This window comes from Plectropomus leopardus, chromosome 6, assembly GCF_008729295.1.
Source record: "Plectropomus leopardus isolate mb chromosome 6, YSFRI_Pleo_2.0, whole genome shotgun sequence".
NCBI classification, from domain to species: domain Eukaryota; kingdom Metazoa; phylum Chordata; class Actinopteri; order Perciformes; family Serranidae; genus Plectropomus; species Plectropomus leopardus.
The window spans coordinates 6,523,320-6,546,748 of NC_056468.1; the positions used below are offsets into that span (position 1 = coordinate 6,523,320).

General features: G+C 41.2%; 1 protein-coding gene across 3 annotated transcripts in view; it reads left to right on the forward strand.

The window, feature by feature from the left end:
• Positions 1-317: 317 nt before the first annotated feature.
• Positions 318-23,429, forward strand: part of specc1la (sperm antigen with calponin homology and coiled-coil domains 1-like a) — a 29,819-nt gene continuing 6,707 nt past the window's right edge. The window contains exons 1-15 of one of the 3 annotated variants that reach the window (XM_042487734.1): positions 318-420; positions 5,518-5,650; positions 9,805-9,967; positions 10,050-10,188; positions 11,082-12,712; positions 13,700-13,907; positions 14,218-14,291; positions 16,142-16,317; positions 16,640-16,803; positions 16,948-17,069; positions 17,868-17,958; positions 18,539-18,628; positions 18,725-18,881; positions 19,173-19,275; positions 23,260-23,376. In XM_042487734.1, the coding sequence (XP_042343668.1) occupies positions 5,628-5,650; positions 9,805-9,967; positions 10,050-10,188; positions 11,082-12,712; positions 13,700-13,907; positions 14,218-14,291; positions 16,142-16,317; positions 16,640-16,803; positions 16,948-17,069; positions 17,868-17,958; positions 18,539-18,628; positions 18,725-18,881; positions 19,173-19,275; positions 23,260-23,376 (3,258 nt within the window). In that variant the 5' untranslated portion in view covers positions 318-420; positions 5,518-5,627. Of the gene's footprint in view, positions 421-1,304; positions 1,373-5,517; positions 5,651-9,804; positions 9,968-10,049; positions 10,189-11,081; positions 12,713-13,699; positions 13,908-14,217; positions 14,292-16,141; positions 16,318-16,639; positions 16,804-16,947; positions 17,070-17,867; positions 17,959-18,538; positions 18,629-18,724; positions 18,882-19,172; positions 19,276-23,259; positions 23,377-23,429 lie in introns of those variants that run through there. The other 2 variants (XM_042487735.1, XM_042487736.1) reach the window with 2 other exon arrangements.

Genomic DNA, 23,429 nt, shown 5'->3' on the forward strand with positions numbered 1-23,429 from the left:
TGAAAGATTTCTATAAACCCAAATAAAGGAATAATCCGCAGACACAAATGGTTATTTAATAAATTGGACCTTTCTTCTTCTCTAAATGAAGTTGTGTGAGGATTCTGTAGTTGAAGACAAGCTCTGCAGAATTTTGGCCTGGTGCCAGTAGTAATATGGAAACGATAATAAACGAGCCAGTGGATATTTAAACATGCTGGGGGCAGTGTCCCCCCCGTGCAGAGGGTGATGCTGAGATGATGCAACCAGAGGAGGGGGCAGAGGATCATCCGGCTGCTGCCAACAGAGAGAAGCTGACATCCGAAACCGATGCTGCTGCTGCCGTCTGAAGTTGCAGATTAGCGAACTGTTAGTGACTTCAAATGAACACCCAGTGGACATCTTTTAACGTATCAAACAGAAAAATTAGGAGAGCCTCAGGTAGGAATATTTTATCTGCTTACTGACACAGCGCTGTCTTTTGCCGGCTATGCTAACATTGTTAGCCTAACGATAGCATTAGCAACCCTAGCTTTTCCATCGCTCACTGACAGCTGAGGTGAACTAACTGATTAAAAAAGAAACGCATAAATCTACTGTAAAGTTACGTTGATGACACACACTCGCTGTGTCCGTTTCGTGTGTTTTAAATGTCTTGATAGTTATTGTTTTAACCATCTAAAGACATTTTTGTCAGTTGTCAAGGTACAAATATTCACTTGGAGCTTTACGATGGATGATTTCAAAATAAGTTAAAGTGTGTTGACATGTAGCCGCAGTGTCAATTATAATTTAATGTGCGTCATATATGTGTGTTTACCACAGTTATTGCTGAATGGAGCGGGGGTGGGGGGGTTAAAAAAAAATGCGCTTTATATTAACTGTGAACTCGTTTTGTTGACTGCATATGTATCACAAATATGAAGTTACCATTAGCAATTTTAAATCAATTCTGTGACACATTTGGGCCTACTTGAGATTAGAACTAGTCCTAATCGGCTCGAGACTACATAAAGATAATGTTAAACGAATACAAATTGAGACTTTGGCTCTCTTTACTATGAAATAGTCCGGAAAATCGAAATTATCAGTTTCACCTGGCTACAAAGCAAACCACAATACATTCTTTATATTTCTATTATACTATATCTCTGTCTAAGTTGCCCCTACTTTCACTCTACGTTGAATTATATCGCTTTATTGACGTTTTGATATAATTATTATTGTTTAAGTAAGGTGTTGTACTTACGTATTGAGCTCGATGCTCTTGTTTTGAAAGCGTATGGCCAAACAGGAAGTGAAATTGTTGAAATTCCCTGCGTGCCTGACCTTACAGCTAACTAGCTAGCTGAGTTATCTCCTTGGTTTTAAGTTACCATTTGGTCTCTAACGTGTAAGTACTGACGTATGTTCACTCTACAGAATGGGGTACTTGTCTCTATCTAAATGTTTGGTTGGTAAAGTGTGTGCTTGTGTGGTTGACTGACACAATGTTTGGGCTAACGTTAGCCGCTAATGTAGGTGTAGCCAAGAACAATGTAAATTTGCCATCCCCCTGAGAGGAGTCAACAGTGAACTGATGTTGCAGCTTGTCACTGCCTTTTGGGTGGCCTAAACGGCATAGTACTGCCGAGCTGTAGCCTCTGTGGGTGTCTTACTAAATCCTCCTCTCTCTCATACTTCTCTCTCATAATTCATTAGAATTAGTCGTTTTTTTAACCACACGTGACCCCAGATGTTTCTCAACTTTCCTGGAATAGCTTGGAAAGAGCAATATTTCACAGCCCACTCTTTAAATCAATGTCCAGGAGACTCATGAAGACTAATAGAGACCTTCCTTTGTGGCTCTGCCTTATCATTGGTTTGCTTTCAAAATAATATTTTAGGGGAAAAAAAGTCTTGGAAACTTTGCCCCCATGTGTTATTGAACAAGGGGAAAGCAAGAAATGCATTTCCAAGAGAACCTCATAAATCAGGACCAACCCCAAGCTTCACTTGATTAAATCAAATTAAGATTATTTGTTTTTTGCTGCAGTGGGCATAACAACTCTTATTGTGGCATTTAAATACAAAAAAATGGTTGCCATATGACTGAAGGCTTCATCACCAAAAAAAAGGAAAAAAAAGGTTTGTTTATCACATTTCAGGTTTGTGCATTAATCTTGAGGCATATTTATTTCGGAATTCTCAGTTTGACAGAGTCTGCTCTGTCTCAGGCAGACTGGTGCCTGCTTGTCCTTATACATACAGTCACCCTTTTAAGGTTTGCCCCTTTTTTTTACTGGAGACGCCACCACAGGAAGCTGATGTTATGGCAAGGAAGTGCCTCCCCGCAGTTAAAGCATGAATACGGGAGGAGAGCAGGGAATGCGTATTAATGAGTTACTAGACCACTGCTACCCCCACATCCTTCCCTGCCCAGACTGTTTCTTCTGCGTCTTCTGTCTCAGTCTTGTGCTTTGTTCAGCTGTTTGTTTGTAAAGGAAACACTACACACAGTTGGTCCGTTGGTCAGCTTTGTTAGGTCCATTGCATTCATTAATGCTGAAATCAAATACTGTAGCTCCATTTAATTTGAGTCAGGATAAGTGTAATTGGCTTCTGACCTGTTAAGGAGCAGCTTCCATTCTGCAGCAAGGAGCACGTCATTGCTATATTGAGTCGAGGTGTAAATAATTTGGTTGACAGCCTCTCACTGCATAGATAACGATGGACTATTATGTTTAATAGGCAAAATAATATTGTGGTTACTTATATTTTGTAGATTCTTAATATCAGCCCTGCAATCATTCTTCCTCTTCAGAAGATTTATGCAGTTGGCTAATATTTGAGACAATGTCTGCTAGTGGCAAAGAAACCTGATGGACTCTGACCTTTTCATTTCAGTGTTGTTTATTAAAGATTTAAGCTTTATTTAAACAAGAGCGCACAAACAGTCAGCCCAGTAATATGAAGTTGCCAAGAAAGTAGTTTTCAGTATCACAGAAACAGCATTGTTTTCGATGCAGTGCGATTCATTACAGATGTTGGTGTGAGAAAAGCGACTATTTAGGCTACACTTGCCAAACTGAACCAAGTGAGTCTAATAAGCCACTGTGTACAAATGAATGGTGTTTATTTGAATGATCTTTTTAAGAGCTCCTAAAATGGCGCACAGACAAACCTTTTTGCAATATTTTTGCAGAGCTAGAGAGTGACAGAAAAGGCAGCCGCCTCTGCCCCATTTAGCTGCACTTTCAGTCCCCAGCCTCCGCTCCCATGTCTATTGAGATCCAATGAAAAGGGCTGCACATTAGCTAGCAGCTCTCTGTTTCAGACATCTGCTTTGACACACATTCAGCTATTCAGAAAACTGGCTGGTTGTTGAGCGCACATGTCAGTGCTCAGGGAAAACGCCCTGCCAAACGTATGTGTTATGGATAAATACTTGCATACACATGCAAGCAGTACAGAGTTGGGTGAGCTGAAAAACAGATAAGGCTGAGAAGTGATATATAGAAAGGTCATGATATATTCTATGACAAATTGAGTCCCATTATTGTCCTGTATCTTATGCACTTGGCGGTATGAGTTCAGCAGCTGCTGATACACATTTTGAATTTTCTTTGCATCTTTGTACCCAAATGATTTGTTTTTAAGAAAACAGTAAGAGGACATGCACAGCAGGACTGATGAAATGCTGGCAATGGCAGACTGAAAGACAACAAAAGGCTTCCCAGACAATTATTTATAGCTTCACTGCATGTATAATTTAAAATAACCTGTCAACCTATAAAGTCTAGGCGGGGATAACATGCAGTGAGAGCTGTACAGACATGGGAAAATGCATGTTCTCAGAGTAACTTTCCAAATAAGGTGAAGCCTTTGGGGATTTACAAAAAGAAGTGGCTTAAATGGATAGTTGAGATTTTTTGAAGTGGGGTTGTTTGAGGTACTTATCCATAGTCACTGTAATACCTACAGTAGATGTCAGTTGGCATGCCCTCAGTTTGGAGAAGCCGGCTTTAGTCTGACACAGAAGCTAAGCAATGTAATGGTGTGAATGGGGTTTCTACTAAACCATATTTCAGCCACCTAAAAAAGTTCCACCTAAAAAAGCACATAACAGATTAAGTGAATGCTATATGGAGAATATTTCCACCACTATACCTTTCCGTCAGACAGCCTTTTCTGGTCAAGGAGCTGTTAATTGTTAAACTTCCACATCTATCGTCTCATCAAAGCCATCAGACTCTGTTGGAAAAAAAACAGTATTTTTGGCTAAATGAACATTGGAGCTTCTAGTCTGCAGCTGCTTCCATCAGTTAGTTTGTGTTATTGCGTGACTTTGGATCCAAACTATCGAACCAAACCACTTAAAATGTCAGAATCACAGAGAGTCTCTTTACCCCTGGTATTAATACGCATTTTGGTGATCCGAACACAAGTAGACAGCCAAGACACATCGCTGCTCTCACTTGTGCTTATCATGCGTCTCCAGCTGACCACTTGTGTTTGTTTTTTTTACTTCCCCGCACATAGATTTTAAATCCACACTTGTGAGAGCTTCTCTGTAGCATGTGTGCTCATCATGTTAGTAGTTGTGATGGTACAGCTGGAGATGTCGCCGTCAGCAGAATTCAACACGTCTCCATGAGTTATAAAGCATTAGCGAACTGTCACCAAAACAACTGCCACATCCTGCACTGATAATGTAGTCCTTTTCATGGATGCATCAGGACGCTTTATCATTTTACACAACAAAAGATAAGAATTTCGGTCCCAGAACTCCTCTGCTTGTGGTCTGAGTGATTGAATCAGGATGTGTCTTGGTGATCATTTACACTTGTATTTAGCGCTGTCCATTTGTGATCTTAACACCCAAAGTGCATGTTAATACAAGGGGTCAGCAGATTATCGGCCTGGCCAAACACTGGGGCCAATATTTAGCATTTTGCTGATTGTATGTATCCGCATTTTATTTTAATGGTCCCCAATGAAATATAAAAGTGCAAAGAAAGTGTCAGCATGGATGTAACTCTGTAAAACATCAGGGAGCTATTTTTATCTATTCATTTTTTAATTAAAATTTTCACTTGACTTTTTTTTTCCCAAGTTGCGGGAACTTTCTGTTTATGATGTTGAACATTTCAGTTTTGATTAAACATCTGCTAAAGGTGTTTAAACAACGTTTTGTGTTGGAGTTTGTTATATTCAATTCTAAATATTGACAGAAAGGTTTTCATTTTCACTGTTAATGCATATCGGTTTAAATATTGATTGTCGCTCCCTTTAACTACTGTTAATCTGTATCGGTATCAGCCCTGAAAAAACAATATCAGTCCCCCCCTAATTAACAGGACAATAGTAAGACAAAAAGCAGTAGACCAGTAGCTCCTATGTTTAGCGATGTTAAGTCACTGTTTTTCTCAATGGATTCTGGGTTTGAAGAAAGGAAAGGCCTCCCTGTTGGAAATGGCCATCTGACTGAAGGGTAAAGCAGTAAAAAAAATCTCTAAATATACAATGTACACTTAAACTGACATTTTTTTGTTTTAGATGGGACCTTTTTTTAGGTGGCTGAAGTGCGTTTTATTGCTGACCTCATTCACAGCACTACATTGCTTTGCTGCTGTGCTGGACTCCAGCTGCTTCTCTCAACACTGGGCATGCTACCTGACATCTACTGTAGGTAATACACTGACTTTGGATAATCTGAACAATCCATTTAACTCAGCAAAAGACACTGACGGGGAAAGATAAACTTAGAGTTGATATTCTGATCGTGAACGGCCTACAGGGTTGTAGATGTAAACATAATATGCTGTATTATGGAAGTAGAGTTTGTATTGTAACCATGAGCTTGCAGTACAGGTCTGTTTAAAATCTACCTCTGCGCCACAGAAGCCACAGAGCTGCTGAGTCGAACCAGCTGACACACATTATTTGCCATTTCCTCCGTATGAGGCAGGGAAGATTGTTTTTGTTTGCTTGCAGCACTCTCTGAACTTACACATAACTGTCTGTCTTCTGATGGTATGTGACATTCATTTACCATAAACAACAGTAAACATGTTATTTTGGATAAACATTTCTAGTGCTGCAACTTGAAAAATACATATTTTTATCTTTAAGTCCAATCAAACTCCTCATAAGTCTTCCTAAAGGCTAGGGCGGTATGTTTTTGTGGTTTGGTCACATGAATAAGGTGTTGCTAAACACTTCTCAGCATCTACGTCATTGGAGGTCAAGGTTAACCCGACAGAAATAATAAGCCAAAGAGAAAAAAATGAAAAACTTTGAGGACTCTAAGTGTGCTTGGAGCGAGGACTCTGTGCAGGATGACAGATTCAAAGTAACATCTGTACCAAGGCAACACAGCTGAAATCTATTAGAAAAGTATTTGTTTTTGAATAAAGTGCAGTTGTGGTTTAGCAGCAGGTTATTTTGGATACTCTTGAAGTATCAGGAAAGAGACAGTTGACAATATGTGGTTCAGACTGGAGCTGCTGTGTACAGATCTCCCCCCGCTCTTGCTGTATCAGATGGTAAATATTGTTTTATTTTTGTACTGTGTATTTGTTTAATTAAATTCAAGGAAAGGTTCAAGTCCGTGAATTGTCTAAACATTTTTGCTTCCACCACAATGCATCGGTCAGCTTCTCACAGTGTTCTATTTAAAAGCCTGATTTTCTGCTGATATTTGATCACATGTATTTCTATAACAACAAACTTCTGCTTAGAAAAAGAAAAGAGAACTGACTCCTGTAGTAGCTGGGTTTTCTATGTGGAACCCCAATTCCATTAAAGCTGGAACTCTGAGTAAACTGTGAATAAATACAGAATGCAATGATTTTAAATTATCTTATGTTCAAACTTATGAATTTATTGTTTTTTTGTAAATATACACTCATTCTGTATTTAAGGGCTGCAGCATGTGTCAAAAAAGTAGGGACGGGGTGTATGAACTACTGTGTTACATCACCTTTTCTTTTAATAACACTCAAAGTGTTAAGGAATTGAGGACGCTAGTTGTTTTTAAAAGCGAAATTCTTTCCCCTTCTTGCTTTATATATGACTTCTGTTACTCAGTAGCACAAGGTCTCTACTTCATAATATGACTCACATTTTTGATGGGAGTCGGACCTGGACTGCAGGCAGGCCAGGCTAGTACCTGCACTCTTTTAGGAAGCCACGCAGTTAGAACACATGCAGAATGTGGCTTGACATTGTCTTGCTGCAATAAACAGGGATGTCCATGAAAAACATGTCTGGATGGCAGCATATGTTGCTCCAAAACCTGTATGTATCTGTATGTATTTTGCAGTGCCTTCACAGATGTGTAAATTACTCATGATGTCATGGGCACTAAGACACCCCCAGGTGCTGGCTTTTTAAGTTTGTGCTGGTAACAATCTTGATGGTTCTCTCCTCTTTAGCCCGGAGGACAAAACGTCAAGTTTTTCAAAAGAAAAAATTAAATGCGGATGCATCAGACCACCGCACAATTTTCCAGTTTGTGTCAGTCCTTCTCAGATGAGCTCAGGCCTAGAGAAGTCGGCTGTTTTTCTGGATGTTGTTGATAAATTACTTTCAGTTTGCATGGTTGAGTCTTAACTAGGTAGAGCTGATACCAAAATTAGTAGTTAATGAGACAGATTACAGATATTTGGAACCAATATGCACTTACAGTAGAAATGAAAAATCTTTCTGTCAGTATTTAGAATTTTGAATATAACAAATTCTAACACAAAACTTTAATTTAAATGCCTTTAGCAAAGGTCTAATCAAAACTGAAATTTTCAACATCATGCACAACACCTTCCCTGTAACCTTTTTTTTTCTTATAAAGTCAAGTGAAAATTTTAATAAAAATGAATAAATAAAATAGGCTCCCTGAGGTTTTACAAAGTAAAAGTTCCTCTCATGTTGACACTTTCTTGGCTCTTTTTAATTAATCAATTTGATTAGCGATCATTAAAATAAAATGTTGATACAGATAATCAGCAAAATGCAAAATATCAGCCCCAATAATTGGTCAAGCTAATAATCTCTTGACCCCTAGTTTACCGACATGGTTTTCCAGAGTGTTCCCGAGCCCATGTAGTAATATACTGTATACAATCATGTCAGTTTTTAATGCAGTGCAGCAGGGGTCAAAGGTTAAGTTACGACTGTTCAGTTATGGTGTTTATGCCTTGTCCCTTAGTTGCAGAGATTTTTCAGATTCTCTAAATCTTTTGATGATGTTATGGAGTGTAAATGGTGAAATCCCCAAAATCCTGCAATTGTGAGTTGAGAAATGCTTTTAAACTGTTAGACTATTTGCAGTTTTTCACCAAGTGTGAACCTCACACCGTCCTTGCTTTTAAACAGCTGAGCCTTTTGAGGATGCCCCTTTTATGCCCAGTAATGATACTTCAATCTGTTACCAGTTAAACTCTTTACTGAAATATTCCAAGCAGGGTTTTTTAGCATTTCCAGTCACTTATTGCCCATATCCCAATTTTTTTGTAATGTCAAAAACAATAAATATTTATCAGTTTGAACATTGAATATCTTTTCTTTATGCTGTAATCAATTGAATATAGGTCAAAATAATTTGCAAATCATTGCATTCTGTTTTTACTTACGCTTTACACAGTGTCCAAACTTTTTTGGAATTGGGCTTGTACAATAAATAACTTCAGCTCACATTTTCCTCTCAAGAGCTGTAACGCAAAAACTCCAAGACATCCAAATCTGTGCTAAAGTACTTACCCTTTGTCTCCAGCTGTGTCCCAAATCACTTTTCTTGCTATCATGGCTTCAAGTCAGGTTCTCTTCAGACGCAGCATGTGAGCAATACTGAATAAAGCCTCTTGTGTTTTATACAAGCTTTTGTGATTTGGTTACAGCTAGTTTCAGCTCCTTGTTCACTTCCAAATGAACATTTTTTATAGGCAAACATTGCAACTGATAACTGGTTGGTTTTAACACTTGCTGCTAATTCAAGACACATTTTGCAACAATGCAAAAAAAACAAATTATGCTCAAGAATGTTCCCCCATTAAACTGCTGTTAGGAATCCTTTCAGTGTTGTCAAGTTGTTTAAATAGAACAGCGCTAATTGTGAACTGGTGTGAGTTGCACGAACAAGGCACTAAATGATTTCTTGGCAGTGCAAGATGATATTGAGTGCATCAGACCGGTTGCCCAGTAACAGACTAACGGACTCACATTTTTGCCTCACAAAATATGACGGCAGTTGAGTTGGTCTCACTTTGATCTGTAGAGGAATCCTTTTTTGGCTCTGCTGACTTTTCTACTCAACACGAGAAAAACTGTCTTGCCCATGTTTGTCTGTTCTAAAGAGAGGAGTGAAGTACAGCAGCAGCCACCCCCACACAGATTAAACTCTTTATCAGTGTGATCGTTGTTGCAGCTGACAAGCAACTGAAACTCTGCACTGACTGAACTATTGGAAACACACGAGAGCCATCTAGTGGAGACACTGGTTGGAATTTGTAAGCCTCTATTTCAGTCTGTCTTAGATTCCTGTATTTGGTGTGGTCCCTTACAGCTGTCTAACGGCTACAAGGATTCAGATTGCCACACAAGTGTCCATGCATCTGGGGTCAGTATAAATTAACATTTTTACACTACAAAATCAGGAATAAATCATCATAGGGATTGGGAGAGCAAGCAAAATTATCCACTACCTCCCAAAGTTATTCAGTGTGGTCTCAGTGTTTTCTCATGTTAAGGGAATTACTCTGTGGAAAGAATTCCTCTTCCATGGAAAACTGGAGCTATCACTCTGCGCTCTGACATACATTACCTTTCTCCTCCCTCCTTTGCACACAGATTGAGCTGTAGATGTATCGGCAGCAGAGAGCTCAGTATGAAGAAGTCGGTCCGGCCAGCGGTGAGTAAGGTGAGCGGGGATCGAGGGAAGGCAGAGGCCACGGCTACTGCTGGGACCGGAAAGCCTGCAGCCAAAACCGCCACCACTGCACCTCTGTCTAAAGTAAGAGTCATCTAATCATGGGATGGACCAAATGCTGCATTGAATTTGATTTTCTTATCAAAGTCAATGTTTGTGCTTTCAGGTGAAAAGCAATGATGATCTTTTAGCAGCTATGGCCGGAGGGAATCCTGCATCAAGTAATGCTGTCAGCAAGACCAAGAGGACCGCCTCTATTGGGACTACTGCGAGCAGTCTAGATAGCAAGCCAAAGACAACATCAGGTATATCAAATATTCCATTGCTACATATGTCATATGTAGCAATGTTCATTATGTTTCCCACATAATTAAAGTCTATGTGTGGCGGTAGCTTACGGGGGTGTCACAGGGGCGCTGCGTGTGTTTCCCCGTGGTATCCATTAGAGATGTGTCCCCTCTCTAAATTTGGAGGATTTTGCAGGTCTTGACCATAAACGCAGAGCAGATTGAGCTCTCTATGAGTCAATGTTTCCCCTCAGCAACAGTTTATGATTTGCGAGATGGATAATTGATCTGTCATTCCAATCAGAGCTGATCAGGTTAATGCATGAGATGAGGAGCTGCTGTGAATGTATGTAATCTTTTAGACCCAGAAGAAAGAACAGTTAAATTTCACTTTAAATGCGCCTGATGTTCCACTGCTCCATCTGTGCCCAGAGTGTGTTCTGTGCTCTGAGATTACAGTGTTTTATTTTTTTCCCCCCCTGTTAATGTTTTTTTTGGGGACATTTTTTTCCTTATCTGCTCTGAAGGTCCAAGAAAAGAGGGATGTCACATGTTGAGAAGGCTTCTTATAATTTGTGACATTGGATTTCAAAGATCAAATGGATATTGGATTGAAATTACTATTTGTACAGTCTGTTGGGGCATGCTTTGTGATTGGCCTGCAATGAAATTCGACTTGATTAATCTGTAATGCACTTTGGGTTGCCTTTGGGTATGAAATGTGCCACATAAATGAATTTGCCTGTCCTTGCCTTTGCCTATAAATAGCTAAATGGTTAATAAATTTCAACAGTGCTCTTCAATCGTGGCGGGCCGCCACACATAAATGAATCTGTGGTAAAACCCTGTATGAATTTTATCTGTTGTAAGTTTCACTGGAAATGTAAGATGACGTTTTTCTTTCTTACCAGGTACTTCATCCAAGCGTACGACATCTTCGATTTCCAAGGAGCCAAATTCCTCACGAGACCGTCTGCGAACATCCAGGACCTCAGCCAATAAGAAACAGTTGGTGTCAGGGACTGCAGTGGGGGATGTAGCCTCAGGGAAGCGCTCTCGCAGCCAGATTCCGGCTGAGTCCGACAGCCGTATGAGCAAGTCTAAATCAGACGGCCAGATCAGTGATAAGGTGGCTCTGGAGACCAAAGTGAAAGACCTGTTGGGTTTGGCTAAAAGCAAAGATGTGGAGATCCTCCGCCTTCGCAGTGAGCTGAGGGACATGAGGGCGCAGCTCGGCTTAGGAGGGAAGGAGGCACCACAACAGGAGGAAGCTGGGGAGGAAGAGAAGCCCCAGGTTTCAGCCATCACAGCAGCTGATGTGGAGTCCACGCTCATTCTCTTACAAGAGCAGAACCAGGCCATCAGAGAGGAGCTCAACCTGCTGAAGAGTGAGAACAGAATGCTGAAAGACCGCCTTAATGCGCTTGGCTTCTCTCTGGAGCAGAGGCTGGACGCATCCGACAAGCTGTTCACCTACGCCTCCCTGAGCCCGGACCTGGCAGCAGGCAGCGGGCAGAGCGACGGTGGAGGAACAGGTACGATGACATCCTCAGTGGAAGGCTCCGCCCCTGGCTCTTTGGAGGATCTGCTCACAGGACACCAGCACGGAGGCTCAGCGGACAACCTCGACAGTGAATCTAGTGAAGTCTATCAGGCTGTGACCTCCAGTGATGACGCCCTGGACGCCCCCTCTGGAGCTTCGTCGTCATCTGAGTCAGAGTGTGCGCCCAGCAGGGAGCACTCACGGAGGGGCAGCAGCGGCAATGCCAGCGAGGTGTCAGTGGCCTGTCTGACGGAGCGCATCCACCAGATGGAGGAGAACCAGCACAGCACTGCCGAGGAGCTCCAGGCCACATTACAGGAGCTGGCCGACCTGCAGCAAATCACCCAGGAGCTGAACGGAGAGAACGAGCGGCTAGGTGAAGAGAAGGTGATCCTCATGGACTCGCTGTGCCAACAGAGCGACAAGCTAGAGCTGTATGGTCGCCAGATCGAGTACCTGCGCTCTCTGCTGGATGAACACCACATATCGTATGGACTAGAGGAGGACATCAAGAGTGGCCGCTATATGGAGCTGGAGCAGCGCTATGCAGAACTGGCAGATAACGCCCGCTTTGAGAGGGAGCAGCTGCTGGGGGTTCAACAACACCTGTCCAACACGCTGAAGATGGCCGAGCAGGACAACGCCGAGGCCCAGGAGATGATCGGAGCGCTGAAGGAGAGGAACCACCAGATGGAGCGAATCATGGAGTCAGAGAGACAGGGCCGAGCCGCCATGGGGGCCGCGCTTGAAGAGTACAAGGTGGCAGTGAGCAATGACCAGGCGGAGCTGAGCCGCTGCAGAGCACAGCTGGACCAGGAGAGGCAGAGGGTGGCCGAGCTGTACTCTCTTCACACGGCAGGGGACAAAAATGACATCTGCCAACTGCTGGAAGGAGTACGTCTGGGGAAAGAAGAGGCCGAGGCCAAGGCGGCGAAGTTGCAGGAGGAGCTGGAACAAGCCCACACTGAACTCACGCGGCTGCAGGAGACTTTTAGTAAGGTTAGTAAAAAAAACAACATAGACAGGTAAAGACATCAATTTCCTGACGCTGTAAGATGCTCAGGGTTCACACAAAGTGCTGGAGGTGCTTGAAGTCCTTGAATTTGGCACTCAAAAATTTCAGACTTTTTTTTAACCTGGTCCTTGTATAAAATTAAGAGGAGAACAGAATGTAATTTTATGAAAAAACTTACTGGAAAATTTTTAAAACTAGGACGTGGGAATGGTCGTGCTTGCAGTTATTTTCTAATTTCGTATGAGCTAAGAAAGATCGGAGCACTAACGTGCTGGTAAATGCAAATTTGTCTAGAAATTTTGTCGTTGAAGACATAAATTATATCAACAAAGAGGATTCACAACTGTTTGAAATGCTTTTGAGAACTTGTGAGTTAGAGCAGGAAGAAATGGTCAAGTAATCGATGCACCGCGCTCTGCTCTGAACATTTTCCTGCTTTTTTGTCCTCTACCAATTACATGCTTAAATAAAAATAAGTACATTTTAGGCTCCGGTAGCATACGTTAAATACGACAAATATTTTTGTCCTTGAAAATAAAAATTAGCCCATGCAAAGTCCTTGAATTTGACTCCCCCCTTTCTGTTTGATGCTAAATTGATGCGTTTGACCTAAATGAAACTTAAATCTAGGGAAGAACTCTGATGAGAGTTTTTGGGTCACCAAAATGAGTTCCTCTTTATTGTTTATGGAGCGGAGCCTGATTGGACCTTGAAAATGTAAAAAATTCTACAGTCAGGTCACCAGAGTCTACCTTTAGCAGGGAATGTTACACAGTCCTTGTAACTACCTCACCAACATAACACCAGGAAAAGGATAAATGTCTAGATGCGTATTTAACACACTTACCGTGCACAAATACATCCCCATAAATCACTGCATGACACCGTTGGAGCTTTGTTGCACATTAGTCAGCTAATGACTTCATGGCTTATTAATGAAATAAAGGACACCCCTCTTCCTGTGTGTGCAGCTGGACAGGGAATACAGAGACTTCCAGGAGCAGGTGCAGCAGCAGATGGCCGAGCAGGACCGCGTCCTGGAGAAGCAGCGCGTGGAGCTGCAGGAGAAAGAGACCGAGATCGCAGACATGAAGGAAACCATCTTTGAGCTGGAGGATGAGGTGGAGCAGCACCGAGCTCTCAAACTCCACGACAACCTCATCATCACAGACCTGGAGAGTGAGTGGGCTGGACACACAAAACAGCGTAAACTGGTTGTAATGAACCAACCTTGAGTGGCTAGTAGTAGCCGTGTATACAATCATGTTTATTCAAGTAGGCAGCCAGTGATCATTTAAATATCCTGTTGTGTGAAACCAAAACAACATCTATTAAAATAGCTGTTATGACAATTTATCATGTTCCATATCTCAAAGTTCTTGATTGTGCAAGTGCTTATCAATCATGCTCCAACTGTGAATCCTCTGACTAACAATAGACAGATGTGAGGTATTGAGTCAGACCAACATGTATTTATTTTCTATTTCAGACTCTGTGAAGAAGCTGCAGGACCAGAAGCACGACATGGAGAGAGAGATTAAGATTCTTCACCGCAGACTGAGGGTAAGAGTGTTGCATTGGGACACTGGGCTATCTGAGGGCCACGGCAGACTGGGGTCAAATAAGCGTTTTGTCTCAAGTTAGTTAGTTAGTTTTTATTTCTGTGTCATGCCATTTCTGGTCCATCCAACATGGGATTACATGACACCATGACAGTTCAAAGCAGTTTTACAGATAACAGCAAAACATTTTTTTTTCTACAAATCTACAGTTTATCTTGATCAAAGGTTTACTTTCTCTTCTCCCATGCTTTGTCCAGATAACGAGCTAATCTAAATGTTGCATATGTAAATAATAAACTGAATCTTTGTGCATTATCCTTACCTACAAAATCAATATCTGTTTTTATGTCACTAAACAAAAATTTGCGTAGATCCACATAAAAAGGGCAGTAGAAAACAAAATATCAGCCAAACAACACACACGATAAATGGCCTGGATCAAGGCATTTCTTCTTTTAAATTCATACACAGTCTAGTTTCAACTATCATCACTAGAGCTGTTTTCCAGAGAATCAGGTCCGGACACAGTCCTGAGTTTCTCTTTCACACAGCAGCAGATGATCTGTGTCAGACATGTCCTCGCCTTTCAGAAACACTGTTTGGTTTAGTCGAGGGATGGCACATGGGTAGAGTATCCAAGAAGTAGGACTATACTGTTGTCACATACGTGGTTTGTTATTTGGTCGTAAATAACAGTCACTTGCCATTCCTTTAATTTTTCTTAAGATGTCGGCTTCAGCCCTTATCTAAAGAAGTTCCTGAATGTAATTATCTCTCCACTTGGACATTTTTGTTGCTGTCTTTTTGTGAATGACCCTTCTTCTTCACCCTCTGATGTTTTTTTTCTTCAGTTTTCCTCTAGCCAAATGTTATTCAGCGCCTACTCGTTCTGTGAATTCTCTGGACAATAACTAGCTCTATTCACACTTGGGCTCAACCGGACATTACATCAACTTTGTACTATGAATCTGGCAGTATGAAGTCCGTTTCATGCCTAATCCAACTGATATGAACATATGCGTTCTCCGTACAGTTCCTCTGGGTATTGTCTGGCATGTGTGAAAGGAGGTTTAGGAGACAGAAAGACAGTACACCAAACTGCAGAAAGTTTAGGCCAGTACCTCTCTGCCATTGGATTCCCAAGGCAATGTAGTTTATATCTTTATGATCATTGAGTAAGAATACTTCATTACTGTCAACAGCAATTTTTAAACCACTTTAAACCACTTTAAAGCTGCATCAATAAAAATGTCTATATTAACAATAGATAAAGGTAGAATTTGTAATGTGAACTGTGTCGCATGTAATGACGAATCCACTTAGAATTTGCAGTTCTCAGCTCAGCGGAGCTTTCTGGCATCAGTCAGCTCATTGTTTTAGTTTTACAACTTTACTGTTTTAATTATCATCAATGCTGTCTCCAGACACAGCAGGCAGCTGTTTCACCGAAAATGTTCTGGTAAACACACTGCACCAAACAACAGACAAAGATGACAACTAGCTGGTGAACATAGAGGAGCATTTGGCAGTTACTTAGCCATGTATGCGTGTCAGGAGTTAGTAGAAAAAGCAGAGCTAAAAGGAGAAGGAACGTTTGACCTACATTCATCAAGTGGCCAGAAACACAACTCTAAATGAACGCTTATATTCCCCTGTGTCTGGTTCAGGGTGTGTAGATAAGTAATTGTTAACACATTTATTTTATCAATTTTTGTAACCCTAAGGGGCCAAAAAATCATTTACACTGCTTTAATGATCCATTATAAATGTATCATTTAGCCAGAATAATGTTTCACTGTCTGCTGTTGTCTTGCTGTGTGTCTGTGTGTTTTTGTGTTTGCGTGCGTGCAGGAAGAGTCGATGGAGTGGCGTCAGTTCCAGGCTGATCTGCAGACAGCTGTTGTCATTGCTAATGACATCAAGTCCGAAGCACAGGAGGAGATCGGAGACCTGCGGCGCCGGCTGCAGGAAACTCAGGAGAAGAACGAGAAGCTGTGCAAGGAGCTGGACGAGGTCAAGAGCCGCAAGTAAGACCCAGAGAGAGACGTTTGGAAGAGCTCCAGCGGTCACGCTGACATTGTCTGTCTTATGCTTGTAAACAAAACATGGGAAAATTTAACTTTGCTTATTTGATTATGACTCAGGGAGCCAAGTAGCAGAGTTTGAAGTCATTTATTAATGATGAATACCAAAGTTGAAAAATGCCTTTACAGAATAAATAATTTATTTTTAATTGTAATTTATTTGCTTCTAGAAGATGATATAATTTCCTGAATAATCACGATGAAGAAATTGTCAGCTTGTGATCTCTGAGTGTCCAAACTGATTAAGGTACTCTTTGTTTCCCAGGCAGGATGAGGAGCGAGGCAGAGTGTATAACTACATGAATGCGGTGGAGAGGGACCTGGCTGCCCTCAGACAGGGGATGGGTCTCAGCCGGCGATCCTCCACCTCCTCAGAGCCCTCGCCCACCGTCAAAACACTCATCAAGAGCTTTGACAGTGCCTCACAAGGTACCATGCAATCATAAAATGCTCCACTTTCTTTTACTTTCGTATGTTGCTGCTGGTATTAATAATCACATAACATCAAGAGTGTATTGTTTTGTGCATCTAAACTGAGCTGTATGAGTTGGTTCCTTTTCACTCTTCCCTTAGGTCCACCTTCCAATGGAAGTGCCACTGTGACTCCAACAGCTTCAGCTGCCCCACTGCCACGCACCCCCCTCAGCCCCAGTCCCATGAAGACGCCTCCAGCAGCTGCTGTTTCACCCATACAGGTACGGGAGGAAACACTTTGACCTTAGAATCTCACACCTTTTAGGGGTTAGATGGGTGTGTTATTGACCACAATGTGAAATGAACTTTAAGGCTTCACCAGACCGCATTAAAAAACAAAGACGGCAAATTGGTGATCATGAAAATTTAATGTCAACAACCAACGTGACTTTAAAATACTAAATAATAAAGTAATAAAAAGAAATTGTAAGAGAAAGAGTGACTTTATACAAGGTTTTGGTTTGGAACAATAACCACAAAGTTCTTCCACACCTGAAAGTCTGATTGACAGGTGTACCAGATCAAAAGCTTAATTTGGTCTGAGGACCATGTAGGTAATTTCAGTGAGATCAAAGCTAAAAAAAAGACGTTATTTTATTTCTAGAGTTATAGTAGGATTCTAGTAAACAAAGCTTTCCCTACGTAAACTGTTAATATGAAACACTGCGTATGTGAACAGCCATACTCTTACTGTCCTGTGAAAACCATATATCTGTTTTTAATGAGCTCAGAAAAACAAGTCTTTACAGTTTTTAGCATTTTTAGCAAGATTTTTATTTATTTTTTAAATCCAATTCATTTTTAATTTTCTTAGTTTAATATGTGAAGGAGCGCTTAGTACTTCAGTTTATCTGAAAGCTGCAAACTCAATCTATGTGGAGATACTTTGTTGTCTCTGGACGACACTTTGTTTTGCTATTAAGAGAATTTTTATTTATACATTTTAGGTTGTATTGTTTTTAATTAAGACCACTCACAGGATTTGTAATACAGAAAGTTGTAATTTTTTTCTGTTGCAGAGACACTCCATAAGTGGCTCTATGTCAGCAGCCAAGCCGCTCTCCTCCCTGAGTGACAAGAGGCCCAGCTACACAGACATCACCATGCCAGGTGAGGCAGCTGTAAATACTCTCCATATGCTGCATAAGTAATAACAGCTTCTCAGTTTCAGAAATGTTTCACTCAGAAATGTCAAATATGGGTCACACATAGTAATAGTCCTGCGTCATCTGCTGCTACTCTATTATAGTAAACTAATGATTAACAGGACCGGACCTCCCCTCTTTCATGAGAAATAACATGAAAGTGTTTCCCCAGAGGCTTGGAGGTCTGAGTTAGCAGGTCTGCTGTATGTTGACATCATGTTTTAGTTAATCAAAACACCAGAGCGGATGATAAGAGGGAAATGACGAGGCACCACGTACTACAGAATTTCCATTAGTTTGTTCTCACCAGCACTGAGCTCAAGTGTTTTATGTGAACGTGCGGACTGGGCCATATCCTCCAGTGTTCCATTTTTGTTTCTCTGATTTATGGTTTTCCTGCGCAGCAAGGCGGCCTCGTGCGTCGGTATTCCCTGAACTCAGAGGGGCTGGAATGTGGCTCTTTGCTGACCTTGTCTTTTAATTTCAGTGTCCCTTATAGAAACACTCTTACTGTATGTGATGTAAATACTGTGATGTGTCCACAGCTGAGCACCTTCTCAGGGGAACCTCGGCCAGCCGACCGCCATCTGTCCTCCAGAGGGTCTCCAACATGGATTCCACCAAGGCAATCTCAGGTTAGAGATGTTAGCAACGTTATCGAATCATGTTATGAACTAACTCAGTCATTAGTTACCATAATAGTCTACGATTGCTTCCCCCGTCCTGAGCAGTGTCCCGTCGGAGCAGTGAGGAGATAAAGAGGGACATGTCAGCTCCAGACTCCGCCTCAACCTCTCTGATGGCTATGAGTGCTGCTTCCTCGCCACTCTCCCTGTCCTCCTCTTCCCCCACCGCCTCCATCACCCCCACAGCACGCAGCCGTCTAAGGTACCTTCTTCTTCTTCACTGACTCTCCTGTGCTGATATGGTCTTACTGGGTTGCCGGTAATCCACTAAATGTTCTCACAAATGCCCATTTAAAGTCTTGTTTTCATTCTGGTCAGCGATTTTAATCCGTCAGTTGACCGTGTGACATCACCGCTTCATACTTAAGCTGTCATTGGTGTCCTGATAAAACATGTAGCACATGACAGCTTCCCTAGCTCACTAAGCTAACATGCTAACCACACAAGCTGTTGGCCTTACTAACATAGTAAATCTGCTGTGTATGTGCTACAGAGAGGAGAGGAAGGACCCGCTGTCGGCACTGGCCAGAGAGTACGGAGGCTCCAAGAGAAACGCTCTGCTGAAGTGGTGCCAGAAGAAGACTGAGGGTTATCAGGTGGGTCACTGGAAGGTACACAGATGTGATCCCACTTGTCCACATGTCTGTAACTCTTCACCAGTGTCTTGAAAAGTAGCTGGCACTAAATAACAAGCACAGTTAAAGGAGAACTCCACTAAAGCTACTAAAGTACTGCTGCTAATATAAAAAAGGATTGCATGAAATCTTTTGCAGCTCCAGAGAGAGCTGTGTGAAATCTGATAAATTGGGTCTCTTGAGTCAGTGTTATTGGATCAGAAGATTTCAAGTGTCATAGTGGCTGTTTCAGTATACCATAGTTGCTAGGCAACTTATTCTGCAAGGAGTCTCAGTTTTGACTCGTGTTCCAGCTCCATTTTGTAAAATCCAAGTACTCATGTGAGGCAGTAAAAAGCTTTATTTTTAAATACCAAAAAAAAAAAGCAGACAAAGTCCTTCCACAATCACATCTTGTCTGGTCCACTATCGGCTTGATGTTCTGTTTTTATCTCGCATAGAGCGGTACAATACATTTCTACAGGATGAAGCACAGTGAAAAATTTTAATTGATCCACACCTATGCAGACTTTTTGTCATCTTCTAGCACGATGTCATTCTATCCTCTTTTGTCCTGCAAACTAAACTGCCTGATGGCACCATAGCTGTAGAACATAACTTAGCCTGCATTCTAACTGAAATAATATAAGTAATGCAAATGTAAACATAACTTTAGCTTCTACTATACACCATTCAAAATATACAGAAACTTGTAAAAACTTGAATAATATGAAAACCTATATAATATGTCATATACCATCACTAACTAACTATTAAAAGTAAAAATAAGGTCATTCATTCCTTCATGGCCTGGATCATATATGGCAGTACAAATATGTATTTTTTGTGGCATGTTGCCAGTTCCCGTCAAAAGCGACAAGCTGATCTGATGCTCTGTGCAGGCAAAAATAACTAAAGGATCAGTCTGTGGAGAGCTACAAACACAGTGAGCAGCACCTTTTTTTCCCTCTACTGGAGTTTCATTATATAATTGTTTATTTTATGCTACATGTGAAATTGATGTTTCTGTCTGTCTGGTTGCTTAAAATGAATGAACTATGCAAAGTAAATTTGGACAAATGTTTTCTTTCGTAGTAATTAGAGCTGATTGTTCTCATGTTTGCTGTTAGACCAGTACATATTGGGTTTTTTGAGACTAAACAGTTCTGGGGACTCACTGAGAGGGACAACCTGCTGGGGAGCTCCCCTGAGTACTGCATATCTACAGGGGCTTTTTTTTTGTTTGCATTCGCAACGCCAATAGGAATGCTAAAGTAACATACTGTAGGCTGGCTGGCAGTTGGCATAGCAACATCACTCTGCTTTGACAAGTAAAATTGTGTTGTATTTTTCACCATTGCATGCACATGCACATTATAGTATTGCCTGGACATCACTGTTGGTCAATTTGTCTGTGTTTTTTCTTTTTTTTTTTATTCCATTTTTTTTAACATTACGAGCTGGTTTTGTTTTCTGTTGTCTGTTATTTACACAGCGAAACGGTTTTTTGAAAATGGCAGTTGCTGGTGCTGCATTTACTGTGTTTGATCAGTAGCCATACACTTACGCCACTCTTGTACTGGAAGAGTACCTACACAGAAAGAGGAGCTTGAACAGTCCCACTTGAAAACGGCACTTCAATCTTTCCCGGTTCTCATGGTGCAAACACAACACTAAGGGGTGTTCTTAGAACTATGAATAACTTCTACCGGTCTGAAAACACCTATTGCAAGATGTTATGAAAAATATCAGTGTTGGACCATGTCCAACTGTCCCTGAGCAAGCAGTGAATCTTTATAGCAGCTTCCCTGAGCTGTGACGATGACAGCGTGAGGTGCAGGATGAAAGTTGTAAACCAGTAACTCTGACTTGATTTGCCAGCACCTGTGGTTAGTAGTGGTAACAGCAAGAACATTTGATACTACAATTCCCAGAATTCTGGAGGCAGCAAGCACTCATTGAGCAGGTATTTTAGTATAAATACAACAGAAGAGCAACTGGCATATCTGTCTACAGTACGACCAAACAAACTGACCTTGTTTAAAAAAGACTTTAGTCAATTATCCATCATGTGGTGAGAAACCTCGATCGGATTTCATAATACGCACAACAAAATTGTTTTCAGCATAACAGCAGGACCCAGAAAGAGGAGTTGGTTACCTTTGCTGAGGAGTTTAGCCTGTAACTTTTCATCTAACTGCTCACTAGCTGCTCCTGATCATTACTCCCTGCAATATTTACAACTGAGCAGCGTCCAAAAGATGCCAGAAATTATTTCTGTCTTGTTTTGTCGATGCATTTTGTGTAAATGCCAGTTAAAAGGTTTTGAAGTCGAAGTAGCAGCAGTAGGAAATGTTGGGTTTGCATTAGCAGCATCTTAAAGAGGACCTATAATGCTCATTTTCAGGTCAGAACGTGTGTTTAAGTTTCTACTAGGAAATGTGCACATGTTTTAATGGTACAAAAAACAATTTATTTCCCTCATCCTGTCTGTACTGGAACAAATATATTCACCCCATCACCAATAAAAGCTTCTAAACACAACTGAACATGTTCCAGCTACAGTGTAATCTGAAATTGGGGAGAAACAAATAACAGTAGAAACCAAGATTTCGTGTTTCCCTGATGTTAGAATGCAGCCACAGGGAGGCCATATAAAGAAATGCAGCACACTTTGAGGTCACATTGTTTACAAAACTGTTGCAAACAGAATATTCAGAATACTCTGAAGCCTGAGGTTTTTGCTCACAGGTTAAATTTTAACATATGTCTACCACATCATTTAAAACTTTAGCCGTGTTTAATATGAACATCCTTCATTGTAACATTTTATATTTGATACAGCTCTTGTATGTTTTTATGAGAGTGATCAGTAAACAGTGAGGCTGATTTCAGTGAGATAAAATCAAAAACATTAAAGTTGGATTGCATGGGGCAATCACTTCCTGTCAATACCTTGTACGTACATTGTTAGGCAATAAGAGTCAGTGGCGGACTCAACAATCAAGCTCCAACATTTAGAAAGAAAAGTACAAAATCTAAATACTTTAAAAGGCTAATGCAGAGAAAAAGAATTCCAACCATATGGGGCATCAGAAATGGGATTTGAGTTCATGAAAATCTGCAGGATTATAATTTTGACTCTTTGGAGTGTGTTTCTTTTCTCTCAGTCCAGTGTGAAGGTGTTATGGACTCACAGTGCCATCATGGTGACTGTTTTCCTGTTTAAGGTCTTATTTGTTGTTTTGCATGCAGCCTTTTTGACACGAGTGAAATCAAAGAATGCCCGTCTAAACGTTTGCAAAGACGGTCTAAGCAATAACCTTGAAATGATTGAGGCTTAAAGGACAATCAGTAGGTGTGTCAAGAGTCACTTGCTATATTAAAGTGATGTTTACACCCTTTATCTCATGTAGGTTATGGTTACCATGACACCTCAGGTCCTCTGCAGGAAGTGTGCAACATTTAACACATTCTGCAAGAGACCTACCTGACAAAAACACGCGGCTTTGTCTGAATCATATTGTGTCATCCACATAAAAGCTGTGACACTGAGGGACGGCAGCATCTACTGACATATACCCTCAGTGGTTGTTTGAATTCACAGCTTTACAGCCCTGCAAAGGTCAGGTGGCAGCTGATGGGGGGGAAAGACGATAAATGTGATATATATGAGTAATGTTGACACCTCATATAAAAAACCCAGTATAATCAGGCCGAGCTGCTGTTCTCTGTGGTTAAATCATTTTAAATAGTTTCTTGACAACTGAATTTATTGTGATCATATTATTGCTGAAAGCTGTGATGCACAGCGGCTGGCAGTGACAATCATGACCTGGGATAAAATATCGTACCTCGTAGCTCAGATAACGCTGAGAAATTGGTTTTCTATTGATTTTGTCCCAGACTGTGAATGTTCTGTGGACTTAAATCAAAGTTTAAGTGGGTCCCGGCTTTGTTTTTCAGAACATTGATATCACAAACTTCAGCAGCAGCTGGAATGACGGCCTCGCCTTCTGCGCTGTGCTTCACACCTACCTGCCCGCACACATCCCCTACCAGGAGCTCACCAGCCAGGAGAAGGCAAGTAGAGCGACCAGAAAAAGCCCCGACCTTTAAGCCACCGTAACTGCATT